The sequence below is a fragment of the Diorhabda sublineata genome, chromosome 3 (genome assembly GCF_026230105.1).
Source record: "Diorhabda sublineata isolate icDioSubl1.1 chromosome 3, icDioSubl1.1, whole genome shotgun sequence".
In the NCBI taxonomy this organism is placed as follows: domain Eukaryota; kingdom Metazoa; phylum Arthropoda; class Insecta; order Coleoptera; family Chrysomelidae; genus Diorhabda; species Diorhabda sublineata.
The window spans coordinates 15,775,489-15,800,270 of record NC_079476.1 but is presented as its reverse complement, the minus strand read 5'-3'; the positions used below and the strand labels follow the sequence as shown (position 1 = coordinate 15,800,270).

At 32.9% G+C, this 24,782-nt stretch overlaps 1 protein-coding gene across 1 annotated transcript in view; it reads right to left on the bottom strand.

Moving 5' to 3' along the window:
* Positions 1–24,782, bottom strand: part of LOC130441447 (uncharacterized) — a 189,432-nt gene that overhangs the window by 138,694 nt on the left and 25,956 nt on the right. Inside the window, exon 2 of the mRNA XM_056775140.1 lies at positions 3,563–3,768. Coding sequence (XP_056631118.1) covers positions 3,563–3,768 — 206 coding nt within the window. The remainder of the gene's footprint in view (positions 1–3,562; positions 3,769–24,782) is intronic.

The following is a 24,782-nucleotide window of genomic DNA, read 5'->3' as shown; positions in this document are numbered from 1 at the left end:
CTCTTTTGATCCGTTGCCGGAGAGCCAGAAAACTCTTGATAATGTTTTGAAAAAATTTAAAGATCACTGTGAACCAAAGAGAAATGTTATATATGAAAAGTTCTTATTTAACAGTATAACGCAACAAGAGGGACAAAGTTTCGATCGTTTTCTGACAGAATTAAGAACTGCAGGAAAAACAACTGGTTATGGTAATTTATTAGAAGAATTCATAAGAGATAGGATAGTGTTGGGCATCTGCAACCAAAGCACTAGAGAAAAATTGTTAAGAAAATCTGATCTAAAGTTGACACAAGCAATAGACATCTGCAGAACAAGATAAATTAGTCAAAAACAGTAAATGGCTTTGCATAATGAAGCTAGTGTTAGTTCTGTAAAATCTAAGCATTTTTTGAAAGAAAAAAAGAGGGGAAATGTGAATTCTGTAGCTACGTACATCAGAAGAAAAATTCATGTCCTGCTTGGAATAAAACATGTGCAAAATGTCAGGGACACAATCATTTTGCGAATGTGTGTAAAAAAGAATATAATAGTAATCAGCCTGAGAAGAAATGGGAGAAAAAGTAGAGCTATAGAAGATCGGGCAGAAGAAAAATGCATAAAGTAGAAACTAGAAGTTTCAGTAATAGTGAATCAAAAAAAGTGATTGTGAGAGCAGTTCAAATGAGTTATATGTTTAGTCTATAAGAAAAGTTGGTTCTGTTAGTAGTGTAAAGAAACCATTGTCATGGTTGAAGAAAATTATTGTAGAAAGTCATAAGGTAACATTTAAGCTAGATATAGGATGCGAAATAAGCATTTTGACTTTAAATATTGTTAAAAAACTAGGGCTTCTTGATAAAATGCAAAAACCTAACGTTAAACTAGCTCCGTATGGCAGTCGTGATTATGTATTCACTCCATTATGAGAAATCACTTTAAAATGTCAAATTGATGACAATGTTAGAATATTCTTTGCAGATTCTGATAATAACGAATTGCCACTACTGAGTTGTACTGATTGCGTTGATTTAAACTTAGTAAAAAGAGTAGGCTCAATTGTTGAAGATTCTGGTCAATTTATATACCTCGATCATGTTGTTAAAAGATACCCAGTAGTTTTTGAGGGTCTTGGTTCTTTTCCTAAAGAACATGACATTACTTTAAAAGAGGGCACAGTTCCGGTAGTTCAACCATTAGACGGATTCCAATTGCACTGCATGATCGTTTAAAACTTAAGCTTGATGGTCTTGAAAAACAAGGTATTATAAGGAAAATTCATAAGCCGACTGAATGGTTGAATCCTCTGGTTATAGTTGAAAAGAAAAATAAGGATTTACGCTTGTGTCTTGACCCAAAATATTTGAATTTAGCAGTAAAACGAGAAAGATTTTTGATTCCTTCAGCCGAGAAAATAGCTGTTAAACTTAATAATAAAGAATATTTCACAGTTTAAGATATGATGGGTACTTTCAAATTCGAATTGATGAACAAAGTCAAGAATATTGTGTATTTGGAACACCCTTTGAAAGGTATGCATTTTGTCGTCTACCTTTTGGTATTTGCAAAGTCTCAAAAACAAAACTATAAAATATTTGGTGACATTGTAGGTGTATGATTATAACCGGCAGTAATAAAAAGGAACATGATAATAATTTACGGTTAGTTTTGAAAGTATCACAAAAATATAATATAAAATTTAACAGAGACAACATTCAATTTAAATCTAGTAGTGTTAAGTTTATGGGTCAAACTTACTCAAAGGAAGGTGTAAGACTGTACAGAAATTATGTGAAACCGATTCTAGAGATGCCAAAACCCAAAGATAAAACTGAACTATTGAGAATATTAGGCATGGCTAAGTATTTAGGAAAGTTCTTGCCCAACATGTCGAAAATAACAGCTTCACCTATAAATTTGACCAGGAATTATATTGATTGGCAATAGACTAAATCGCATGATGAATCTTTAGCTATACTTAAAGATACATTAACCAATGCCCCTATTTTGCCATTTTTTGATTCAACAAAACCTATAGAAATAGACACTGACGCTTCCAAGGACGTTCTAGGTGCTTATCTATCTCAAGATGGTCACCCAATAGCTTTTGCATCCAGGAGCTTAACCCCCTGTGAGCAAAAGTATGCGCAGATAGAGAAATAGATGCTGGCGATCGTTTTTGCTACTCAAAAGTTTCATTATTATATTTATAGATTTGATGTGAAAATCAACACTGATCATGAACCCTTGGAAGCGATCATGAAAAAAGATCTAGCATCTATTTCTTCCCGCCTACAACTGATGAGACACCGCTTAATAAATTATAAAATAATTGTGAATTACAAACCTGGAAAATTTCGATATGTGGCAGACACGCTTTCAAAAGCGTTTTTACCAGAAACTGGGCTAAAGTCTGATCAAGAATTTAATTTTGCAGTACACTCTTTATCAAAAAATTTTGCATTGTCCGAAGAGCGGAAGGAACAATTCAGGCAGGAAATCGTAAAGAAGAGATTCTGAAACAAGATATCATCAAAACAAGAAGAGCTCAAGGCATCCCTCACTACCCTCACCACCAGCCATTTGGATTTTGAATCAATTCAAAATAGAAAGTAATTACCTTTAAGCGGCCAACTGTACTCGTTCTCAATTAGCGCCAGAAACGTCCCAGAGATGGACGACAATTCAGGGGAGATTCTTTCTTTGCATGGCACGGTTAGCACAGCTTCTGAATAGGTGTTCAATAACACGGTGAATTCCTTCCCAATGCTTCTCATTCATTGTGGTTGATCAATATATGTTCACTAGACTTTCATTTATCCTCGTTGCCAATTAATTAAAGCAAATTGATGGGAAAAGACGACAAAACGGCTGGTACTTGTTGAAACCAAATCGAGTAATGAAAATATGACATTGCCAGAATTAATGATGGCTTGATTAGAATCAGGAGTGCCACAATAGCTCTAGATACAACAGAATGCTTTAAAAATATCATAAAAAGATAGAAAAAAATGGAAACTGCTGAAAGATCCCTCGTAATGACTCAACTCCAGCATGCATTATACCTGAAGAGGTGTATAGACTTCAAGATTAAGAATCTCTACATTATATTGATGTCACTTGCGTATGGTAATATTTACACTGATCTATAACTTGAATGTGTCAGGGATTAAATTGTCATTTTTGATTATGTATTCCATCTATAACTGATTAGTCAGCATATTGTGAATACGTTTATATGCTTATTGTCTTGTGATTATTGTCATATCAATTTTCCTAGTATTTTAACTCCTTCATGACAACATAAGCTGAAAACTATTGAATAATGAAAATATCAAATCAAGAAAGTGAATAAAATAATAGTTAAAATAAAGTTATCCTCATGTTTTGTCAAAGTTTAGGACTTATTACACTTTCTAAATGAAATATGACTTTTTACTCTATCCTTCTAAACACATAAATTATTCTCCAGCTTGCATTCCAACTATTCTATACAAATACTTGTTATACACGTATTAACATACAAAAGCTCTGACATTTCAAAGCTTCCTACGTATAAACCGTAATATTTAACACTACTCACGTCAACATTAACATGGGAAACGGAAAATGCCTGGGAAGGCGGTGACTCCTTAGGTACAAATCTGTAAAATTCCTCGTCGTCCCTATACCATTTGATACTATACAAAGCGGCAGATTCCAAGTCGTAGTCGCATACTAGCGTTACCGAATCTCCTCTTTTAACTGCTTCCGGCACTTGTATCTGCATGTTCGTGAGTGCACGTACGTCTAAAATAAATAAAAAAATTGAAAAGAGTCAGAAATAAAACTTCAATTCAAAAATGTCATTCATAAATATGTTAATGTAGTTTTCATACAAAATATGATTTTGACAATATACATATATATATAAACATAAGTACTTTCGTGGGGTCACACATGAACCCAATTTTTTTTAACAGATAGAAACATATCTAAGGTAATCAGAACAAAAATAACTTGTGGAGAATAAAGAATCAAAATGTTGGTTTTTGTTGAAACAGTCATTGAAGATAAAGTTATGGGAAATTGAAAGGAATCTTGATACCAGTAGCATGCTTCACGTTTTTCTTACCTTCTTGTTAAAAGAGATATTATTTAGCTTTCGAACTATGAAGTCTCAGTTTTTTCAATAACTGATGGTAATAATATTTTTGAAAAGTAGTTTTAAGTAATTACATATTTAATTGGCGCAGTTAGTAGGATTGCAAATCGTGTCAACAAAAAACATATCTACATTTATTTGCATTCTCGAACACAATGTAACTTTTATGAATCTAAGAGTTTATTTTCATTCTCGAACCCAATGTAACTATTATAAACTTAAGAGTCCAGTCTAGACCACATCGCCCAGATCACACTGGAGAAGAATGAATATTTCCTTCATAGTATTATTAATCGAAAAATATTCCATTTTTATTTTTCCAAGATAAAAATAGAAGTAAAATTCCACTGAAATTCTTTAAACACTTTTATGTAGAAAAAATGGAATATTTAATATATAAATGAAAAATAGAATTAAATATAGCTTGAGAACGAATCAGTTGTTGAAAACATAGCGGATACACTAAATTGTAGCATCTTTAAAGAAAGTAGTGATAATACAGAAAGTGATGTGATGGCTGTTCAAAATTATTAATTATCAAAATTCGTTCACACTATTCCACAGTATGATGGTAATGCTCATATTTTGAATATTTTTCCTTATAACTGTGAAATTATAAGTTCCTAATTTCCCAATTTTATTGCACAATTAAATAGCTTCGCTGAGAATGAATTAGTTGGCGGAGCATTAATACTCATAGCTTCAAGAAGTGAATTGAGAACGTGGACTGAAATAAAAAACAAGATCTTCAAATATGTTTCGAAAACCAATTGTACATACACATTCAATTGTCTCAATAACTTTTGAATAAAAAACACCATATAATTTTGGTATACGATGACAAGAAGCATAATAATTTCAAAATTAAATGCTTTAATCTTTTCAGTACAAGAAAAAACTATTCAAATTATAATGATTTAGCTATTACGACTTCCATAAGAGATATAACTGGCCAATAACAAAATTATACACATTTGCAAAACCCAGTTGGCTTAGAAGTAACTATGTCTTTAGTTATAGAAGAAAAGACTCTCATAGTTAGTCAGATTAGAAGTAATACTGTAAAATGCAGAACTACCTAGTATTCCGGATTGTATCACTTAAACACATGGAAAACCATTGAACATATTAGTCACTCTTATGATGAATATTTCAATTTCGAAATTTGTCCTATTCACTATGAGTGAGAATATATACAACGGTGGTAGGAGGCTAGGATCGGAGAACTTACTGATGGGCCCAGAACTCATCCTTGGTGTAACTAAAAGAGTTGCTATCGTGTTACTCAACGGTCTACTTGCATGGCGGGCTCGGCAGAGATAGATACACCTGACATGAGACAATAAAAGGACATAGTTGGACCTTGTGTGTCTCATACCAAACAACTGCTTCAACGGAATAGGCACAAAGTCGGTCTAGTGACCGTACACTGTCATCTAGGACACACGAGCGCGGTTTAAGCACTTGATCAAGCATTACATCATGACATCAAAGGCTTCAAGCAAAAGCGCCTGATCGGCTTCTCGAAGAAAATCGGCATTAAGTAACGTCAAGTTGGGTACGAGGGGCCTATATGAAGGCCTATGTGGTCAACGGCCCCTTTGCGGCCCTTAATGTAAGTAAGACTATGACAAAGGTCCTTTTAAGTAGATTGAGAGTATCAACAATTTGAAATACGTGGTAAAGTTGTAGATAAGACTTAACACGGAAGTGCGAAAAAGTAAAGCAACGCCAAGCTCATGCTGCGATGTTGTAAATTTAATTAGAATAGTAACTGCCAAACTTTTAGCAAGAATTCCATGTTTTTAATAAAGACATAAAGTGAATATCTGTGTATATTCCTATGTAAACAAACTACAGGTTTTTTCCGAAAAATGATGCGTTACATTAGCGACTATACGTTTCAGGGCGCATTCGAGCGTAGGGATAGAAGGGTCTAGACAACACAGCGGACAGGGCAAAGTGAGCTTAGAGTTTTTGGAGCGACAGGAGGCTCCGATAAGTGCATAACGTTCTCAGAGCACGGTTCAAGTCAGGATGGAAAGAAGGCTCAAGCTTATAAACCAATTCCAAGATAAACTCCATCAAGACCACCGAATTATCACTAAAATTTTATGCAAGATACCTACTCTCCATATCAAAATATTCGCTTCTTCTATTAAAAAGGGGTCAACACTATCTGAAGCTATAAGTTTGTTATTGTACCTTTCAGTTTCCACTTTGTTCCACTTTACAACCTTAGAAAGTACTCACTCATGTTTGATAAAACAGATGCAACATTGAAAATTAGTTTCTAACAAAAAATACCAAGTATTGTGAATTCTGTGAATTACTTGAGAGTTTACCAACATTGAAATCAAATCAATTCCACTTCATGCTTTTACATGACGACTTCACGTCTTCATATTATCTGGTCATTTATCCCAAGGAGACACACCATAATTCAAGCATGTTTTTCGTTTAAATTAGTTCAACAATACAAAGTTTGAAGATGGATAATTTACCTTAATTATTTCACATTTACTTACTGATTAATTAATACCAAGAATTTCATTTGAAAGGTACCTGTCCAGAATGAGTTTAACTAATTGAATTCTCTTTAGACATTAACCCTAATTCAGACCGTCGCTAACAGTAAAAAAACTGCTACCTCCTTTCACAATTCGACTAAAAACCAGCAACAATCCGTAAAATCCTTCCCTAATCCCTTAATAAAAAGGGTTAACAAAAAACCATTTCGTTTTCGACCTAAACGATTCTTACATATTTATTTCCGTTTGCGAACTAATCTAGATAAAGGGAATTCAAGCTTACTAACAAACAAACGGAGTGACATATATAGCTCGAATGGAAATTAAATTCGCATTCAAGAGCAGCTTTTCGTGCAATAAAGAAGGAATCATCTTGCACTGATTATAGAAGAACAACGTTTTTAATGGTATCTCACAACAGTTTGTGAGACAGTTAATCCAGTGTTAATTTCAACATAAGATATCACTTGCAAATGAAACAATAAAACGGACTATTATCCGACAAAGTAAATTCCTGTGCTTTCACAATAATTACTCAAAGTATTGTTCCAAACTTCGAATAGGTATTGGTTAGTTTGTGAACACATCAACATCTTGCTTTGTAGTGTGTTTCAATAGAATAAGTCAAAAACATTGAAAATTGCTCGCAAAAATTTTATAACAGATTTTGAAAGCTTGTTGTTGTTATTATAGAAAAAATCCAGAGAAAAAACTATTTTTCAAAGGTGTAATTAACAAAAGAACAATTAGAAAAGTTAATTGAAGATCCAGACGTGTTGATTTCGATAAGTGAAAGATGTGTTTCCAGTACGTATGCTGTAAATAATTTGATTATGATGTTCTTCGTCAAATCAAGTGGGGTTAACATGGTTGTGACCCGTAATTTTAATAAGATCTACTCTTGTACACAACTTTTGACCAAATAACTAACTACGGTGGATCGATTATTACGTTTGTTTTCCTTGTCGTGAAGTCAAAACGAAAAAATGAAATAAATAAGACCGAACAGTCTGAAATATCACTGCAAAAGTTCAATGAATTTTTTACGTCAATATCAGAAATAGTCTCTAAATTTAGTTACTTTCAAGTCAAGCTCCTTTTAAAGATATTCAATAAACCCACTTTCTCATTCTCTATTAGCCCAACCTCAGAAAGTGACGCCCAGGAAGCAAAACTGAAGATTAGCATTAACAGCAAAATGATTGAACACTCTATCTATTCAATGATAGATCCACTTACCATTTTATTCAATAAATAAAGAGGGACCCTGGCCAGACTCTTTCAAAATAACAAAAAATGGTAACGTGGGCTCTCCAGAAAACTACAGAACAATAGCTATTTCACGCACAATAAACAAAATATTCGAATTTATTGTCAAATATAAATTGGTAAATTATCTAGAATCTTAGTCACTATTAACGAAATTTCAATTTGGATATAATCGTGATGAATCTATCATATCTGCAATTCTTCGACCCTTGAAAGAAGTTGTTGATAAAATTAAAGAAGGCATGAGCTCGGTTGCAACGCTATGAGACTGAACGAAAGCTTTCGACTGCTTTGCCACAGATTTACTTTTCGACAAACTAGAATTGTATCCTGTTAGGGGGAAAACATACAAATTACTGCTTGTAGAATGCGTTGTTGTACTGGAAATAATTTTGTTTCACATATTTTTGTTAAAAGTAAATATTCTTCTATTACATCAGCTCTCAAATTATTAGATCTCAGTAATTCGTCAAGGTATTCCAAGGTCTGCGGAATTGACACGCTGGGAAATAATGAGCTCTTTCAGAGGAAATTGAAATTTCCTCATCTTCAATTATTCTGGACTTCACTTTGTTGATAAACTCTAACGAATTCTTCACTCAAAAACTCTGAGGTTTACGGATAACTTATACCTTATTATACCGGTTACAAGGTTTTTTGCAATTTTCAAGTGTTTTTTTCATTTGTGATCATTTTATTTAGCAGATTCCTTGAGATTTTGGTGTAAGTTCCTGCTTCGATTAAGCTGTCCACTCTTTCGAAATAGTCCTTCTTGTTCATTATAAAAACCTTGTTTCCTTTATCTGCTTTCAATTAAAAAAAGCCTTTCCTCCTCAAATTCCCCACAGTATTTCAATCTTTTTTGCTTAGATATTCTCATTCTCAGGAGACTTATTTTTCAAGATTTGACTTCTGCGCGCCTCCGGGACGAAGTTCTAAGATTCATAAAGAAGATACTGAATGGAACTTTATATATCCAATCAATTCACCCAGATCACTATCGCCTGTAGCAGCCAAACCCAAACCCTTATTCAACAATTTTATTTCTTTTTTGTCAAACGTCTGGGAAGAAAGCTTGATAGGCTTCAAAATAAACATTTATGCGAATTTCCCAATTGAGGCTACTAAATATTGAACTGAGTTATAACTGTGACTTCTCATACAAGTTTAAAAGGCTTGGTGCGTTCGACTGTGTCTTGATTATCGAAAGTTCCAACATTTCGTTGTTTATGTGGTCGTTCTTCGTCACCTTTTGCAATTTTCCGTCCATACCGGTATAAGTGTTTGTTTATATACTAGTACCTTATTTTTAATAGTGAATTGTGAGCCTCTTCCTAGTAACCAATATAGTCAATATGGTTTTTTATATCTGTTTCAGCTCCTTTGTTTCCTGTTTGATATGTTCCTGTCACTTTAGTTTCGTATCCAAATGTAGTCCTGGATATTTGACCGTTTTCTTATATGAGTGTGAAGTAAATCTGATATTAGTAGAATTTTTTCATAGAATTCAATTCGCCTTTTTTATTTAGTCGAGACAATAATTTTTTTGATTGAATTAATCCTCCAACAGCCAGTATTGCAGTGTCGTCTGCATATGTGGCCAGTTTAAGATTTTCCGTAACAGAGATGTCAGAAGTATAGTACAGTATTAGTATCAAAATAGTACCTTGAGGAACCCCCGCTTCAATCAGTCGGAGCTCTAAATATACATTTTCTGGTTTAACTCTGAATGGACGGTCTTTCAGGTAGGAGTTTATTAGGTGAACATAATAAGCAGGTAATTATTTTCTGATTTTAAGTAACAAACCCTTATAATATATTTTATCAAATAATTTTGCGATGTCTCAAAAGACAACTGATCATTTTTTTTTCAACATATGTCTCTATTATATTTGTTATACGATGTACTTGATCTGTTGTGGTGTGTTTGTTGCGGAAGCCAAGCTGATGGGATGGAATTATTTCGTTTTGCTCAAATATGGTTTCTATTCTTATTAATAGTATCTTCTGAAATGATTGATGATAATAATACCGGTTTGTGGGACTCTATTTCTATCACTTCAGTTGTTTTCCACGTTATTGATACGTATTGGAACCTGAATACTACATTTATGAGGTTTGTGAGTTACACAATGACCTTTCTTTTGTAACTGTTATAATATTTTTCCTGTTATCAGGTCATATCCCAGGGATTTCTTGGGGTTCATGTTAATCTTTACAATTTTCATTACCTCTTTAGGTTTTAGGTATATCAAACTCTATTTTTTCTCCATTATTCACCCTCATTTTCGTCACTAATAATTTCATCGTTATTGTCCATGTCAGTAGTTTGGAAAATATTTTCTATGTATGAGGCAAATGCATTTGCCTTTTGTGGATCATCACGTGCTCTAGATCCATCTTCCATTCGAATGGGCGAAATCTGTTATATTGGTTTGTTTAATCTTTTCGTACATTTCCTTAGTGGATAGTCGATGGTTTGACCATCTGTTAATTTACTTAGTTAATGGTTTTGGGATAATTTTTTGGTTTTTTCCATTCCTTTTTTTAATTGATAGGTGAGGTTGCCTAGTGTGTTTTATTTTCTGCAGTTCTAATCTTCTGCAACGTTTTTCTGGGTTTCCTTCTCCTTTGAACTAGTTCTCTGATTTGTTTGGTGTAGTTGTGACCTTTCGTCCTTGAAATTGATTTGTTATTGTTTCATGCTGCTCTTTGTATATTTATCATAAGTTTTCTAGCTTCTTCGACTAGTTGTTCATTAGTTCTAATTGATACATTTAACTTAATTCTATTACTTAATGCTTGCTTGAAACTTTAGAGCTTAGATTCTGTCATTATAATATATTCGCTTATTGTGATTGATATAGGAGAATAATCTCAGTTCCCGCCTCAAACATCTTCATTTTTCATGAAATTCATACTTTTCTTTAGATGGAGAAATCAATCAAATCTGGTATTCAATTTTTATCGCAGGGCTTGACGAAGAAGATGAGGCAGAACTTCCCACTTTATCTCTGGACTGTATAGAGAATCTGGTCAAAATCAATGTACTTGATGACTTTGCATACTATAGTCGCCAATTCTATACGTACAATTTCACAGTGTGGAAAGGCTCCTTAAAGTTTAAATTTACTACAGACAATGTTTTTTTCAATACTTGAATGGAAAATGAGTTGAGGGATACATATTTAATAGGTTATTCTACAATAAGGTTTTATGCAAACGCTTGCAAAGGTCAAAGCATTATGATTGCAATATGTTGCCACAATTCAAAAAATGTTATAAACATATGGGAAATTCAAGTAATTTTCCCCGTTTGAGCACATTTCTCTTTGTTTCTTGACCGAGTATTAAAAATATTTAGAAAGAAGTGACGATTGCGTATCCAAGAAGTTATGAAGATATTTTTCAAGACAATGGTATAGTTGAAAGTTTAAGGCAAGATTGCAGAATATTGGACTTCACATCGGAGGCTAAAAATGACTCAAAAAACGTGGTGTTATTGCATTTTAAGTTCTTCAAGTTATAATAACCCAAAATTTGGCGAAAAATATTTTTTGGATGGTTGAAATTTTCCACAATTCAGACACTGGTAATACTTAAGAGGTTTTAAAGCAGAGAGAATTTTTGTATTCTGATTATACGAAAAGGAGTATAAACATATTCTGAGTTCTTAGGCTGCTGATGAAGTAATTGGTACTTCTGACTTCTACTAAGAAAGTAATAATGAAAATAGAGATCTTAGGGTCTAGTTATAATTTTTCTTTTCAGATTGCTTATATTTCAACGAAAATGGAAAATTAAAGAGTTCAATTATAATATGTGTTCTCTTGTATTGCGGTTATATTCCAATAAAAAAATTATGATTTACAATTTCTATTTTGATTAATTATTTTATGCAAAAAATAGGTTTCATATTTATGTTAAATATACATAATGTATGAGATAAATATCAAAAAGTTCATATCATATTTCAATTGCATAAGATTTCATATTTCACTTTACTCTTAAACAAAAATCAAACCCGTATCTCTGTGTGAAATTAACGTCACTCGAGTTCATTGATGATGCAATTAAATTATGCAGAAATCCAATTACATTTGTCACTTTACATATACCAACTAGTGGTTTTCATTGCTTGGAATAACGAGGATTCGATGTACAGATTTACTTGTAAATACGCAAATTGTGGGAACCGAAAGTAGTTAGAAATTGTGAATAACGCATATAGATGAAGGGTTGAACTAACTTTGAAATGCATGACTAACTCGAAGTTACTTCAATATTAAATTTACTATGTAGTAAACTATGTGAAATGTAGAAATGAATAAAATTAAATGATTTTAGAGGCTTAAGAAATATTCATCTAATAGGTCTTATACATATATTATGTAATTTATCGACAAGCCTATCTACACTGTCCTAAATTGGAAGCTCAAAGGTTTTGAAATAAAAGCAAGTTATGATGTATCAATTCACATGCACCTCTAGATAGGACATTTCATCTTGATCAAATTGCAATGATGGAGGAGAACAAGAACTGACATAAAATTACGAAACACCATTCTATTAAAAATTCGAGTAGGAACAAAACAGTTAGAATTTTCAGAATGCCAATAAAATTTTCAATCACTTGGAACCTATTCAAGAAATGTTTCAGTCATTTACTAAAATTTATCCTATAATTTTTATTAGAAGAAATTAAATCCACCATGGGGTATGTTATAGGCTTCACTTATATTTTATGTTTGTTTGACGCATACGCTTTGGCAGCATACGAGGTGTGGTTATTAAGTAATGAGACTAGTGCTGCTGCATCAAATATTTCACTCTTTTAAAGGAATAAACGAGAAAGTGGATCCAGTGTACAAATTATGTGCTCAATATAATGTTCCGCGTAGTAGGTTGGCCAATGGTCATCTTTAATGGTATGGTGAGAGTTACAGGATTGAATACTTTCGTAATTTCCACTTCAAACAATTCAATTTCAACATATGTTACAAGAGAATTTCTAGTAGCACTTTTATCCTCATTACTCTATTGTCATCAAAAATATCGTGCTATCCTCAGTATTCTGTCGAAAACAATGAAACTAAGAAAAAAATATGCTATCTAGACGTCGAACAATAAAAGTTTCCACCTCCAGGTACAGTGAGAAGATGTAGTTATTGTGAATGGAGAAAAAAAAAGTAAAACCAAACACTTTTGCAATCAGTGCGGAAAATTTATGTGTCTCCAGCATATACTTGGCGTCTTGTGTAAGTCAGTTTCTGGTAAATTGACTTTACCGACGAATCATCACCTAATAATGAAGTGAAAGAGACGACATCGTGCTTCTTGAGAAGTTGAGATGGAAGAGCATCATCAAAAGTTGATTAGATTTAGATATCCATTGATAAACAGAAATAATAGCAACATAAGTATAACCAAATAATAATACTAACGAAATTTATGTTCACGATAACGATGAAGCTGAAAATGCATACGAGAAATCGGTAGTAAATCAACAAAATAATCAATAGAGAGATAGGAAACAGAGAATTGAGACTTATAATTAGAGAGTGGAGCAAGTGGTAATAAGATTTGTTCAAGAGGATACAGCATGAAAGAGAAAAAGTTTATAACACGGGAGAAAACAAACACACTAATGGTGAAAATATGAATAGATGTAATCTTGTATCAAACTTGATGTATAGAAACAGACGGCAAATGGAGAGATGACGAATGAAATTCATAACCACAAAATGAGAGTGGGTAAAAGCGAATAAATTAGGACAGAAGAGGAAATCCAGAAGCCTGATGAGATTACGTTTTAAATTTATTGATATTAGTTGACAACTGTTATTTATATATTTAGCTTTGAATTTCTACCGAAATTTTATGTTTTATGTTTTTTTATTTAAAAAGGTGTTACGAGTTATCTCGTAGTTGGCTTCTGTAACATAAATATCTTCGCAGAAGTCAACTACGAGTTAATTTGTACGCAGACACGATTCGACCTGTCACTTCTCTAAAGCTAAATCATATATACGCGTCCATATTCGTCAGATATTGTCGAGTGCATTACAGTTACGTCTTTCTTGTTTATTTTGTTTTATAATTAACATCATAATTAAATGATCAAGAATCCAATATGAATTAGAAAAGACCACTTACTCAAAATGAAATTGAGTACTCCGCAAATCTAAGAAAGACTATTAGATGGCCCAAAAAGGTTTCTTTATATAGAGATATATAAACAAAACGCTCACAAAATTTTTAAAAAAGTAACTTCTTCTAAAATAAAAGTGATCAAGTTCAGAGCAGAATTCGTCGTCGCGTTGATTGGAGAAGAACGCAGAAAAACGCGTTATTTCTGTCCAAAATGTAAACAAAAGCCAGGACTTTGTGTGGAAGATTGCTTTAAAAAGTTCCACAAACAATAAAATATTATTTTATTTCGTGAATTTGAATTTTTTTTTATAATTATATTATTTGTTAGTTTTTCAATAAATTTTCTGTTCATGCAAGCCAGCATTGATTTTTTGTTCTTTTCCCAGAAGCCATCTATCGATATTAGCACTTAGCTAGTTTAATCGCAATTAATTGCACAAAAATGGCCAGTAAACACCAGACGAGATAACTCGTAGTTGGCGTTCTAGAAAAGAGAGCAATCTACGAGTTATATCGTAGTTGGCAGTCAACGTGTTAAGGAAACCTTTCTCACAGAGATCAAGAAAGTTCAAGAGTTTTTTAAAGCTACCAACCAGCATTGGAAGTTATAATTAAATATAATTCATGAGTTGTAACAGTTTTTATAGTAGTTTTGAAAAAAATCAATGATCAGAATAAATTTAAATTTTGTTTTTGCCTAAATCTCATTAATAATACAATAAAGTATTTCTTCTATCTATTTAATTAATTTCTAAGACTCAAATCAATCCCAGCCCATATTTATCATCATCAATAACAAAAAGTGTAACCTGCTATACCGAATGCAAATATTACGCCAACAAATAAGGGCTTTGTGTCCTGCGTCTCCTGTTCTCAGTTATATTTGCATAAAATCTGCATGTATTTCGATTTCAGAAGCTCAATTAACGCTGATGAATTTACAATTCAGATGAGACGTATACCCTGCAAAAATCTGGTAGCAGTAGTATTTTGTTTTATCCCTCTAAATGAATCTACTGGGTGTAATTATGATGTAAACATGTGACAAAAATAGATTTTAAGGAATAATATTATCAAAGTTATGCTGCCTCAAAATGGTAAAATTTGGAATATTTATACAGAAATATTTATCTAAAGTGTAAAAGTAGAACCAGCTTTCTGAGAGACCACCATTAAAAGGTGATAGCTAAAATTGAGTTTTTATTTTTTTTGATAATTAATAATTAGCAGCCTCAACTATATTTTATACGAAAACTTTTTTTAAGATGATTTTTAATGAAATAAAATTATAACTTAAAATCATTGTTTCATTCAAAAATATTAATATTATTGGATTTATTTCCTAAAACAAATAGCTGGAGAGAAAATAATAAGTGAACACCATAATTTATGATCTTGTTTTCAATTAGACACAAAATTTTATAATAGTAGACTGTTGTGACATCGACAATTCATATACCGTGTTCATTTTGCTCATTCAAATTGTAGTAAGCTGATTGCAAACACTGTAGTTGATAGTTACCAATCGAAATTTATTTGAAACTTTGTTATCTGTATATTGTAACAAGCATACAAACGCTGAAATAGCCGACATGCATTCCGTGTATGGTATACCAAATGGTGGTTCCTGACAAGCTAGACGTCTTCAGGCTGAAAAATATTCACAACGATTGATTAATTTGCACATATTAACAACCGCTTCTCCGAAACTGGAAATTTAAATAGAAATTGAACCAACACTGGTCGTTTCCGCAGAGCAAGAAATGTGATGGTAGAACAAGCAATTCTGGATGAAAACTATGTATGCCGAGAATCAAGCACTAGAAACACCCTAAATTCATTCATTTGTGTGGCGAGTTTTGAGAGTAGCAGCTATATCCTCACCACATCTAACGAATACAAGCTCTTTACCTAAAAATGTTCCTTGACGAACTAGATTTTGTGATTGGTTTTGACACTAAATGCAACGGAATCCTCAATTTTGAAATAATGTATTGTTTACGGACGAGGAACATTTTTAGAGAGTATCTAATATGAATTTTTACAATAATAACGTACAGACAGACAAAATTATTAAAATTACTTCCCTGAACAACTTAAAGACATCGCACCCAATATCAGTTAAAACATGTGGTTCGTACACGATGCTGCTCACACTCACACAATTGGACTACTAGGCAACATTTAGATGCAACATATCTCATCCGTTGGATTGGTGAAGGATGGCATCAGCATTGGCCCCCTCAATCTCCAGAATTAACTCCTTGTGATCTCTGTTTATAGGGTTACTTCAAATTGTTAGACTATAGGACACCCGTAGTTGATATGAACGATTTGAGGAATCGCATAAAAATTGCGTGTGACACTCAAATCTTTAAACGTGTACGGCAATCCATGACTCGTAGGCTACGTTCATGTATTTTGGCTAGAGGTGGTTATTTCATGCTTTTATAATACCAATTCAGCAAAGATTCTTCTAATTTTGTATACAACTATAGGCTATAATGTCAATTTTTGAACTTTAATGCAAAGTAAATTCAATTACGGCAGTAGTAATTTCGACAAATAACTTATAATAAGCAAAGTGAGACGTTAAGTTTCAGTTGGAATACTGCAATCCAGCAAAACTTCAAAATTGGTTTGAACTATTTTAGAGTCGCGTTTCATAAACAGCTTACTAATTCATAGTGTGGGGAACCCTTCGAACTTCCAGGATTATATACAAAGAAGTTGTTTGTACTTTGCTACTTAAATTTTGATAGAATTATTCAACTCTGACGTTAGAGAAGCTGTTTTCGTATATTTTACAATTACTATTGAGTTTGGAAATGCTCACAACTCAGAATTATTTGAAGTCTGATTCAGCAACTAATAAGTATGCTACATAATTGTTGTGGGCAGATTTACATCTCTGAATATAAATGAGTACTGAATAAAATGTCATATTGTACACATATAAAAATAATATTCACTTTATGTTAGTGGAGGGTTTGGTACGTGAGACATAGTAAGTGCGTATTCGAATAATAACACATAAATTTTGTTCTTAACACACTGTTTACACTACTACCACACCAACACTGACGTACGTTTAACTTGGTTCCAGTTTATAAGATACCTTCCATTCACCTTAAAAGTCATCCAAAGGGAAATAAAGCTAGAACTGATAAAATATATGAGAATATTTTAGTCATACAAAGGTTATTATGTTGAAATTCAAATTGAATCGTGTACCTATACAAAAAATACGATAACATAATCTCGTGACAAAAGCCGTACCAACCATTTCTGGATGCACCAAGACTTTCTAGAAAGTTCGCAAAGTGACTTTGTAGAAAATTAAATTTCTGTTCACTTCCCAACCAAGCTTATCAAAGCTCTCTGAAAATTGGTGAACAATTTCGATCTAATTTTGGGCTCGAGTGTTTCCAAAAAAGTTTTTCATAATATTTTCGAACTCCAAACAAGCATTTTTTTAAGTTATTTCATTATTTGAATCAATTTCGATGAAACTTTGATGAGTTGCCAAATCTATGGACCACAAAAGACATCGATCCTAATTTTTTCACATGATAAACCAGGTAATGTTGATATGATGTACTACATCTTTTATTTCTACATATAAAAGAGAAAATATGAAGTTTTTCTTGTCAACAAGTAGCTAATTTGAAATTATTGAATCATCAGATCCCCTTGGGCCGGTTCAACTGCACCTAATGCTTCTCACGAGCTCTGCTATCTCACCTGTACAAAAATAGGGATACATCGTATATCCGCGTTGCTGGCCAAAAAGAAAACATAGTACCTAATGGTCAACACAGATTATGATGCATTGATATATGTTACAATACAAGTCAATATTTGTCTTCACGTCTTCATATTCTTAACGCTTTTGAGATTCAACCATATAAATTTTCTTTGTTAAGAGTACACTTCAACTGTGCTCCTAGGCTATCTCTGAACAATCGCCTTTGAATTGCGTTATACTCCGAAATTCCAATTCTGTCAGTATATAAATCCGACATCACAATATGAGTTTAGCTCTTCTAGGGCTTGTGAATTTTAGACGTTTTGCTCTAAATTGAGAAGAGATTTAAGAAATACACGAGGAAAACTAGAAAATATTGTAAATCCATTTCAACATATTTTAAAGGAGAGCTATTTTTGAAAATGCTAGCAATAAGAACTCTGAAATTTTTGAATATAAAGCAGAAGAACTCATTCACGCACACATAAAAATTACTCATAATTTACCCTTTACCCATAAATTTGGGTTTTAAAGTAACAAATGCACAAATAATGCTATATTCTCCCTCCTTAATAATGTGTGCTCTAGCCTAATCAACCATCATTCCACTGCAACAACTTTTTGTGATTTTTCTAAGGCTTTCGATGGTGGTAATCATAATATTTTAATTAATAAATTGCAGTTCTACGGTTTCAATACTATCATGCTATCCACTAAGGGACTCATAGCATAACCTTTACCTACCTATTCCATGTTTAGAATTAGTTAAGGGCTCAATATTTTACAATGCACAATCACTTACCAATTGAAATCAAATCGATATAATCTTTTCCTGCATTCCGCAATAATTTGAGGGCATATTTAATGGAAAGTACCTTCTACACTGTAAACGACTTCTATTCTAATAACAATCTTCAATCCGGGCATGCTGCATACTGGTTTGATTTTTGCTAATTATTACCTATTACTATCACCTATAATTTTGTGAGTCTTTGTGGGTTTTCTCTGTATATTGGAATTTCATTTTATTTGTATCTTTATTTAGTTATATTTATGTTTGTTTTCTAGTTTTTACAAGCTTTTGTCTACAAATTTTAACAATTTTTGACAATAAAGCATTTCTCTCCCTTTCTCTCTGTTCTTATCCGGCCGTGTTTTTTTCTCGTGGCGAAAACCATGTGTGACGAAAAACCGGAGCAACTTATCAATCGCAAATTTCTCATTAAATTGGAAAAACTCTGACTGAGAGCAATTGTTGCAAGACGCCTATTGGGACAATTCTCTATATCGTGCGCGTGTTTTTGAGTGGTGTGAGCGCTTTAATCAGGGCCGAGAGAGCAAATAAAAATGCAAGGCAATGTTGATCGTTTTTTTTTTCGACATCGTGACGACGGTATCGTGATGACTGAATGGGTTCCAGATTATCAGACTGTCAACCAGACCCACTATTTGTCAGTTTTGGCAATACTACGAGAACGAGTTTGTAAAAAACAGCCCGAGTTGTGGAAGAACAACTCATAGATTTTGCACCAGGACAACGCACCTGAACATAACGCGCTATCTGTGAAGCAGATTTCGGCAAGGAAGCGTACAGTTCTCGAACACCCGCCTTACTTACCAGATTTGGCACGGTGCGACACTTTTTTAGTTCCGAAGGTAAAATCTGCTTTCAAAGGTGCCCGATTTAAGTCGATGGAAGCGGTAAAGCAAAAAACGGCAGAGCTCCTAAAGGCATTCGCCAAAGAAGACTTCCAATACTGTTTCGATCAATGGAAAAAACGTATGGAAAGGGTTGTGGCAAGGAAAGGGTAGTATATTGAAGGGAGGCATTCGAATGTAGAATATTTTTTATAATAAAACCGTTTTTCGTAACAAGTGTCGTTTGATAGCCAGAGTTCGTGAAGATACAAAAAGAATATTTATTTTACAAAAATACGAAACCAATTAATGAATTTTTTCGATAACTCTAATTTTTTCACGACTTTTTAATAAAATTCAGTGTTTTCAATCATGTGGTTACATGTTTTTCCATATGGTCATTATCGTTGAATTATTTGTGGTGTGATTCGGTCATTATCTTGTAAAAAAAAACAATACCTGCCTAATTTCCCAATGCTCTCCTTGTGAAAATTTGTGATCATTGTTTGGCTTCTGGCAAGGAGTAAGCGAGTCAAATACTCAAGTGCACTGCCCATCCTTCTATTGTGCTAAACAATTAGAATTTTGGGTACCCAGTAAAGTTTTCAAAATTCCAATTTATTATTGATAATGAGATTTGCGAATATTCTACATTGGAAGCGCTGATTGTAAACTGAAGGCTTCGCTTAAGCTTCTATTCATTTGTTTGAACCATCCCATCAGTAACGAAAGAAGGACATCGGGGATTAGATAACGTCCATTAAACTGTCTGTCCCATCTTATAAACATCTTCTCTAAACACTCAAAGCATTTATATTTCTAGAAACAATTCTTGAATTGAAATTCGAAGCTCAAATTATGTTTCAATTGCTCAAAAACCAGCTTTTTCCAATAGTCCATATTGTACTTGATAACAAACGTGTGCCAGTACCAACGTTTGCAGTAATACTTTTTCAGACTCCTCTACTTTTTAGGGAGTTTTGACTACCCGAACATGATACTGGTGATCAGAATGAGCAGAATAGCTGACAAGAGCTACAAGGTGCCACTCTACTAAAAGCGATAAGTCACTCTATCCAGTTGTAAATGGCGTCTCAAGTGATTTATCAGAACTTCGATGAAAATTCAATATGCGAATTCAGAATAATGATCTAAAAATCAATTATATGGTACATTTTTTTATTATATATCGAGATTGACACGAACAGACATATATTCAATGTACTTCGTTTTATTGGTAATTGTCAGCACAAAAATTGGCTCTTCTTTAGAGGCAATTGAATAAGAATGTCCTTATATTTTTATCGGAAGTGCATCAATGGAATATTTATTTTAGTATAATATACTGAAGAATAAAGGTTTTTTGTCTAAGAAAAATTCATTGTTAAAATACAACATTTTTATTGACCAAAATGATTTGATATTTGAACAGAATTATTATCAGGATAGTAGCATGAAAAATTACTTATTATTCGCCTCCTTTAGGGAAATTTCCAAGCCTGTTGGTAGAAACCTATCCAGAACTACATATCACAATTACGTTAGGTGTCGTAGAATCAAAGGTCAAACTGTGTCTTCCCTATAGGATACTTTCAGTGATAATGTTTGCAATTTGATGGCAACCCATTTGAAAACGGTTGATTATGCCGGTCTTCTGTTGGCACTTACGCTCCGCATTGGCTGTTTATCTTTCAATCGAATAGCCGATAACGATCGTACTTTCATTATCATACAAATATTTTGGTGATCATTTTTTAACTGAGTGAAGATATGCTTCTGAATCGCAAAACGAACTAATGGCGCAAACAACTCTCTATTGATATCATGGTCTTAGTGAAGGGAGAAAACATACTATCCATGAAATGGAAACTTAGATGAGTAGTTGCTGTATTTACTGGTTACGATGAACTTAGTCGAATGGCAGTTATATAAACTTTCAGTGGTATTATTTCAGCAAAATCTGTCATCTTGCAGATTGTAAAATGCAGAAACTTTCAATGCTCCTGAGAAAGCGAAGGAGACTGAAAGAGACATGCCATTTTTTGATTTAAAACTTACAAGCACAATCTATATGAAGAAATGTGATTTTTTTGATAAGTGAGGTTCCTTTGACATCTGGAATGTATTTTGGTAGCTTGTGTTAATTGCGCTCCAACAAACAGGATATAATTTATTGTTATAAATTCAACAGAAATAGAAAAAATTTTCAATTTACATCATCTTATGAATACACTGTATTGAATGAAAGTCAATTAACATTTTTATCGTTCATCTACTCCTCTCATCTTATGCTCTTATCAATTAGCGATGAAGCAGATATTTTTTATGCTAGTACCTATTTCATATTTTTTAAGAACTGAAGATTAAAAAACTCCGGAGGTAAATATAACGAGGCTATTAGGGAAGTTGTGTAGGTATCTACTTTCGGTATTAGAAGGATATTGTGAGGGAGAAATATATTCTGTGTGATGTTGCCGTTTTACCGAGATATTACCGACATTACCATTACGATATAGGGTGAAACGGTATTGGTCGTTAGTTACACCTGCATGAGCATAATGGTGTAACTTCACGCCCTTTTGTTCTATCGACTTTTAGTTTTCTCCGGCAAAACACGAAAAAGATCGCGTAAGGAAAATAAGCAGTTAAATGTACTGAAAGCCTCAGATATTTGTTGGAATGGTATATTCGAATCAAGAAATTTATTTGAACATTGTCTTTCTCGTATATATATATATATATATATATATATATATATATATATATATTGGAGTTTCATGATCTGAAATGAGAAAACAAATACTTTCCTGGCTAATACTACTAATAATACTAATAACATCCCTAATGGCTCACTGTTACAAGAATAGGTCGTAACCATTGACTAGTTTGAAGCGAAGATGTCGCTAGAAGATGTCTACTACATAAATCAAGAAAAAGCGCCGGCTGGCTGTGTCTTCAGTTCGGAATAGAGACTCCGAACGAGAGGTTGTTACGTCACTATGAAGAGACGCAACATCGTTGGAACTAGTCAGTGGTTACGGCCCTCTCCTTGTAATTACGAGCCATAGGAGATAAGAATTTCAATATTTTTATTGATATTAGCCAGGAAAGTACTTGCTTTTATATTCTTTATTACTAGTAATGAAAGAAAAGAACAAAGATATAGTAGAAGTTGACAAGAAAATGAAATGATTGATGACTAACGGTAAAAACAAGAGAATCCAATGGAAGGATATAATAAGAATGGTATTATGGAATGTCAAGACAACGCCGGCTATTGAAGAAATGAAGGAAATCACATAAGAAATGTTGTAATATAGTTGTGATAGAAAGAGAATGACAAATAAATAAGGAATAATAGACTCTATTTTATGACGGGAAAGATAAACAAGGAAAAACGGTACCAGTTTCATGATAACCATGAGGCTAGTGTGTAATGAAAGTATGAGTATGAGAATATCAAAGCTAAGAATAAAAAATGTATACACCGAAAAGTTGGTTGAGGTATGCGAGGACATTGGACACAGCACACAGGATATTGATAATTATTGGAGATATGAATGCAAAAATAAGAAGAAACACTACTTGAATAGTGTGGCAGGGAAGCACACATTGAAGCTAACGGTAATGGAGGCTGAATATGTAATTTATCCTAAGAACTCAACATGTATATTGATAGTACTAGTTTCAAACATAAGAAAGAATATAAAATCACGTAGATGATACCACGAACCACCACGGGCAACCAAATAGATCACGTCTCATTATCAAAAGAAGATCAAAGATGATACAAGATGTAAGATCATGGAGAGGAACTGGTGTTGGGACTCATCATCATTTAGGAATCATCAAAATAAAATCAAGATGGTAAATACAGCAAACAAGACGATGAAAAGCAGAAAATGAAATTTGTAGAAACTGAAAACGAGTGAGGACGAATACAGAAAAGGTATAGAGAAGCAACTAAAAAAGAGCAAGGAAAAAAATATTATTGAGGGGCAATGTAAAAAGATAAAGGAAACTATTTTAAATGGTAGGAAAGATATAAAAAAAATAGCGCATGGTTTGACAATAAAAGTTAAAGAGAAAGAAGTAGCTAGGTTAAAATTGGAACAAACTTTGAAACAAGATAATTATGACAAATATAGAACAATAAGAAGAAGATAAAAAAGAATCAAATCAACTTGAAAAGTAATAATTGGACTAATGTGAAATTATATCAACATATGAAGAAATAAAGAAGAAAATGATACAATAAATATTGAAGAAAAAGAGTAGAGTCGGCATTTCAAAAATTTATTAACGGAATAAGACGAGTGACTACTAAGAAGATGATATAAGTGATGATGATACAATACTAGAAAATGGAGAAAAGCCAACAGAAGTGGAATTTAATGACATAATCAACAAACTGTAACAGAATAGAACAGGAGGGTCAAATACGGGAGAGATAACTTAAGGCAAAAAAGATAAAGATATAAAAGATAATGGGCGTATGAGAAACAGAAACAATTCCAAGAGAGTGGTCTGATGGATTGATCATACCATCATCAAGGGAGCGTATGAAATATTTATGAAGGTATTATTCTGCTCAATACCGTATACAAAATACTATCAACATCAATAATTGATAGACTGGAAAAGGCAGTGGAACCAGAAATAGGGGAATATCAAAAAGGCTTTAGGCAAGGAAAATGAACAGAAGATACCAAATAAACTATAAAACAAGTGATCGAAAGAAGCTATGATCACAACATTAGTATGCAAATGGTATTAATCGACTTAGACCAAGCATTCAACAGTCTAAAAAGAAGGACAATTATAAAGGATATGGAAAAACTGCAAATTCTGCAAAAGTTGATTTGATTGATGGAAATGACTATAGTAAATTCTAGAGTGAGGGTAATTTCGAAAAACCGACCAACGGCATTAAAAATAAATGCTGGGGTATTGCTTAACATTGCATTGGAAGACATAATAAGCGAATGTCATATCGATAGAACTAGAGATTTCATTTTTGGAGTAGTCGACATCTTGAGGATAAACTGCAAAACTCAAAAGCTCCAGTTTCATTGCTTGCGCCATTACAAGTGACTGCAGATTATTTTGGCAATGAACATCTCTTATATCTCTTACAGCAATAATTCAATATATGCATTTTTAGGTTACAAAATTTGAAAAGTTGAACTTTCTTAGAAACAACTCCTCCATGTTTTCCAATTATATCAATTCGATGTCATTGTTTTTACTACACTACCAAATATAAACAATTTCCCAAGTTTGTGATCAATTTTCGGAAAAGATGAATTTTTTTCTATAA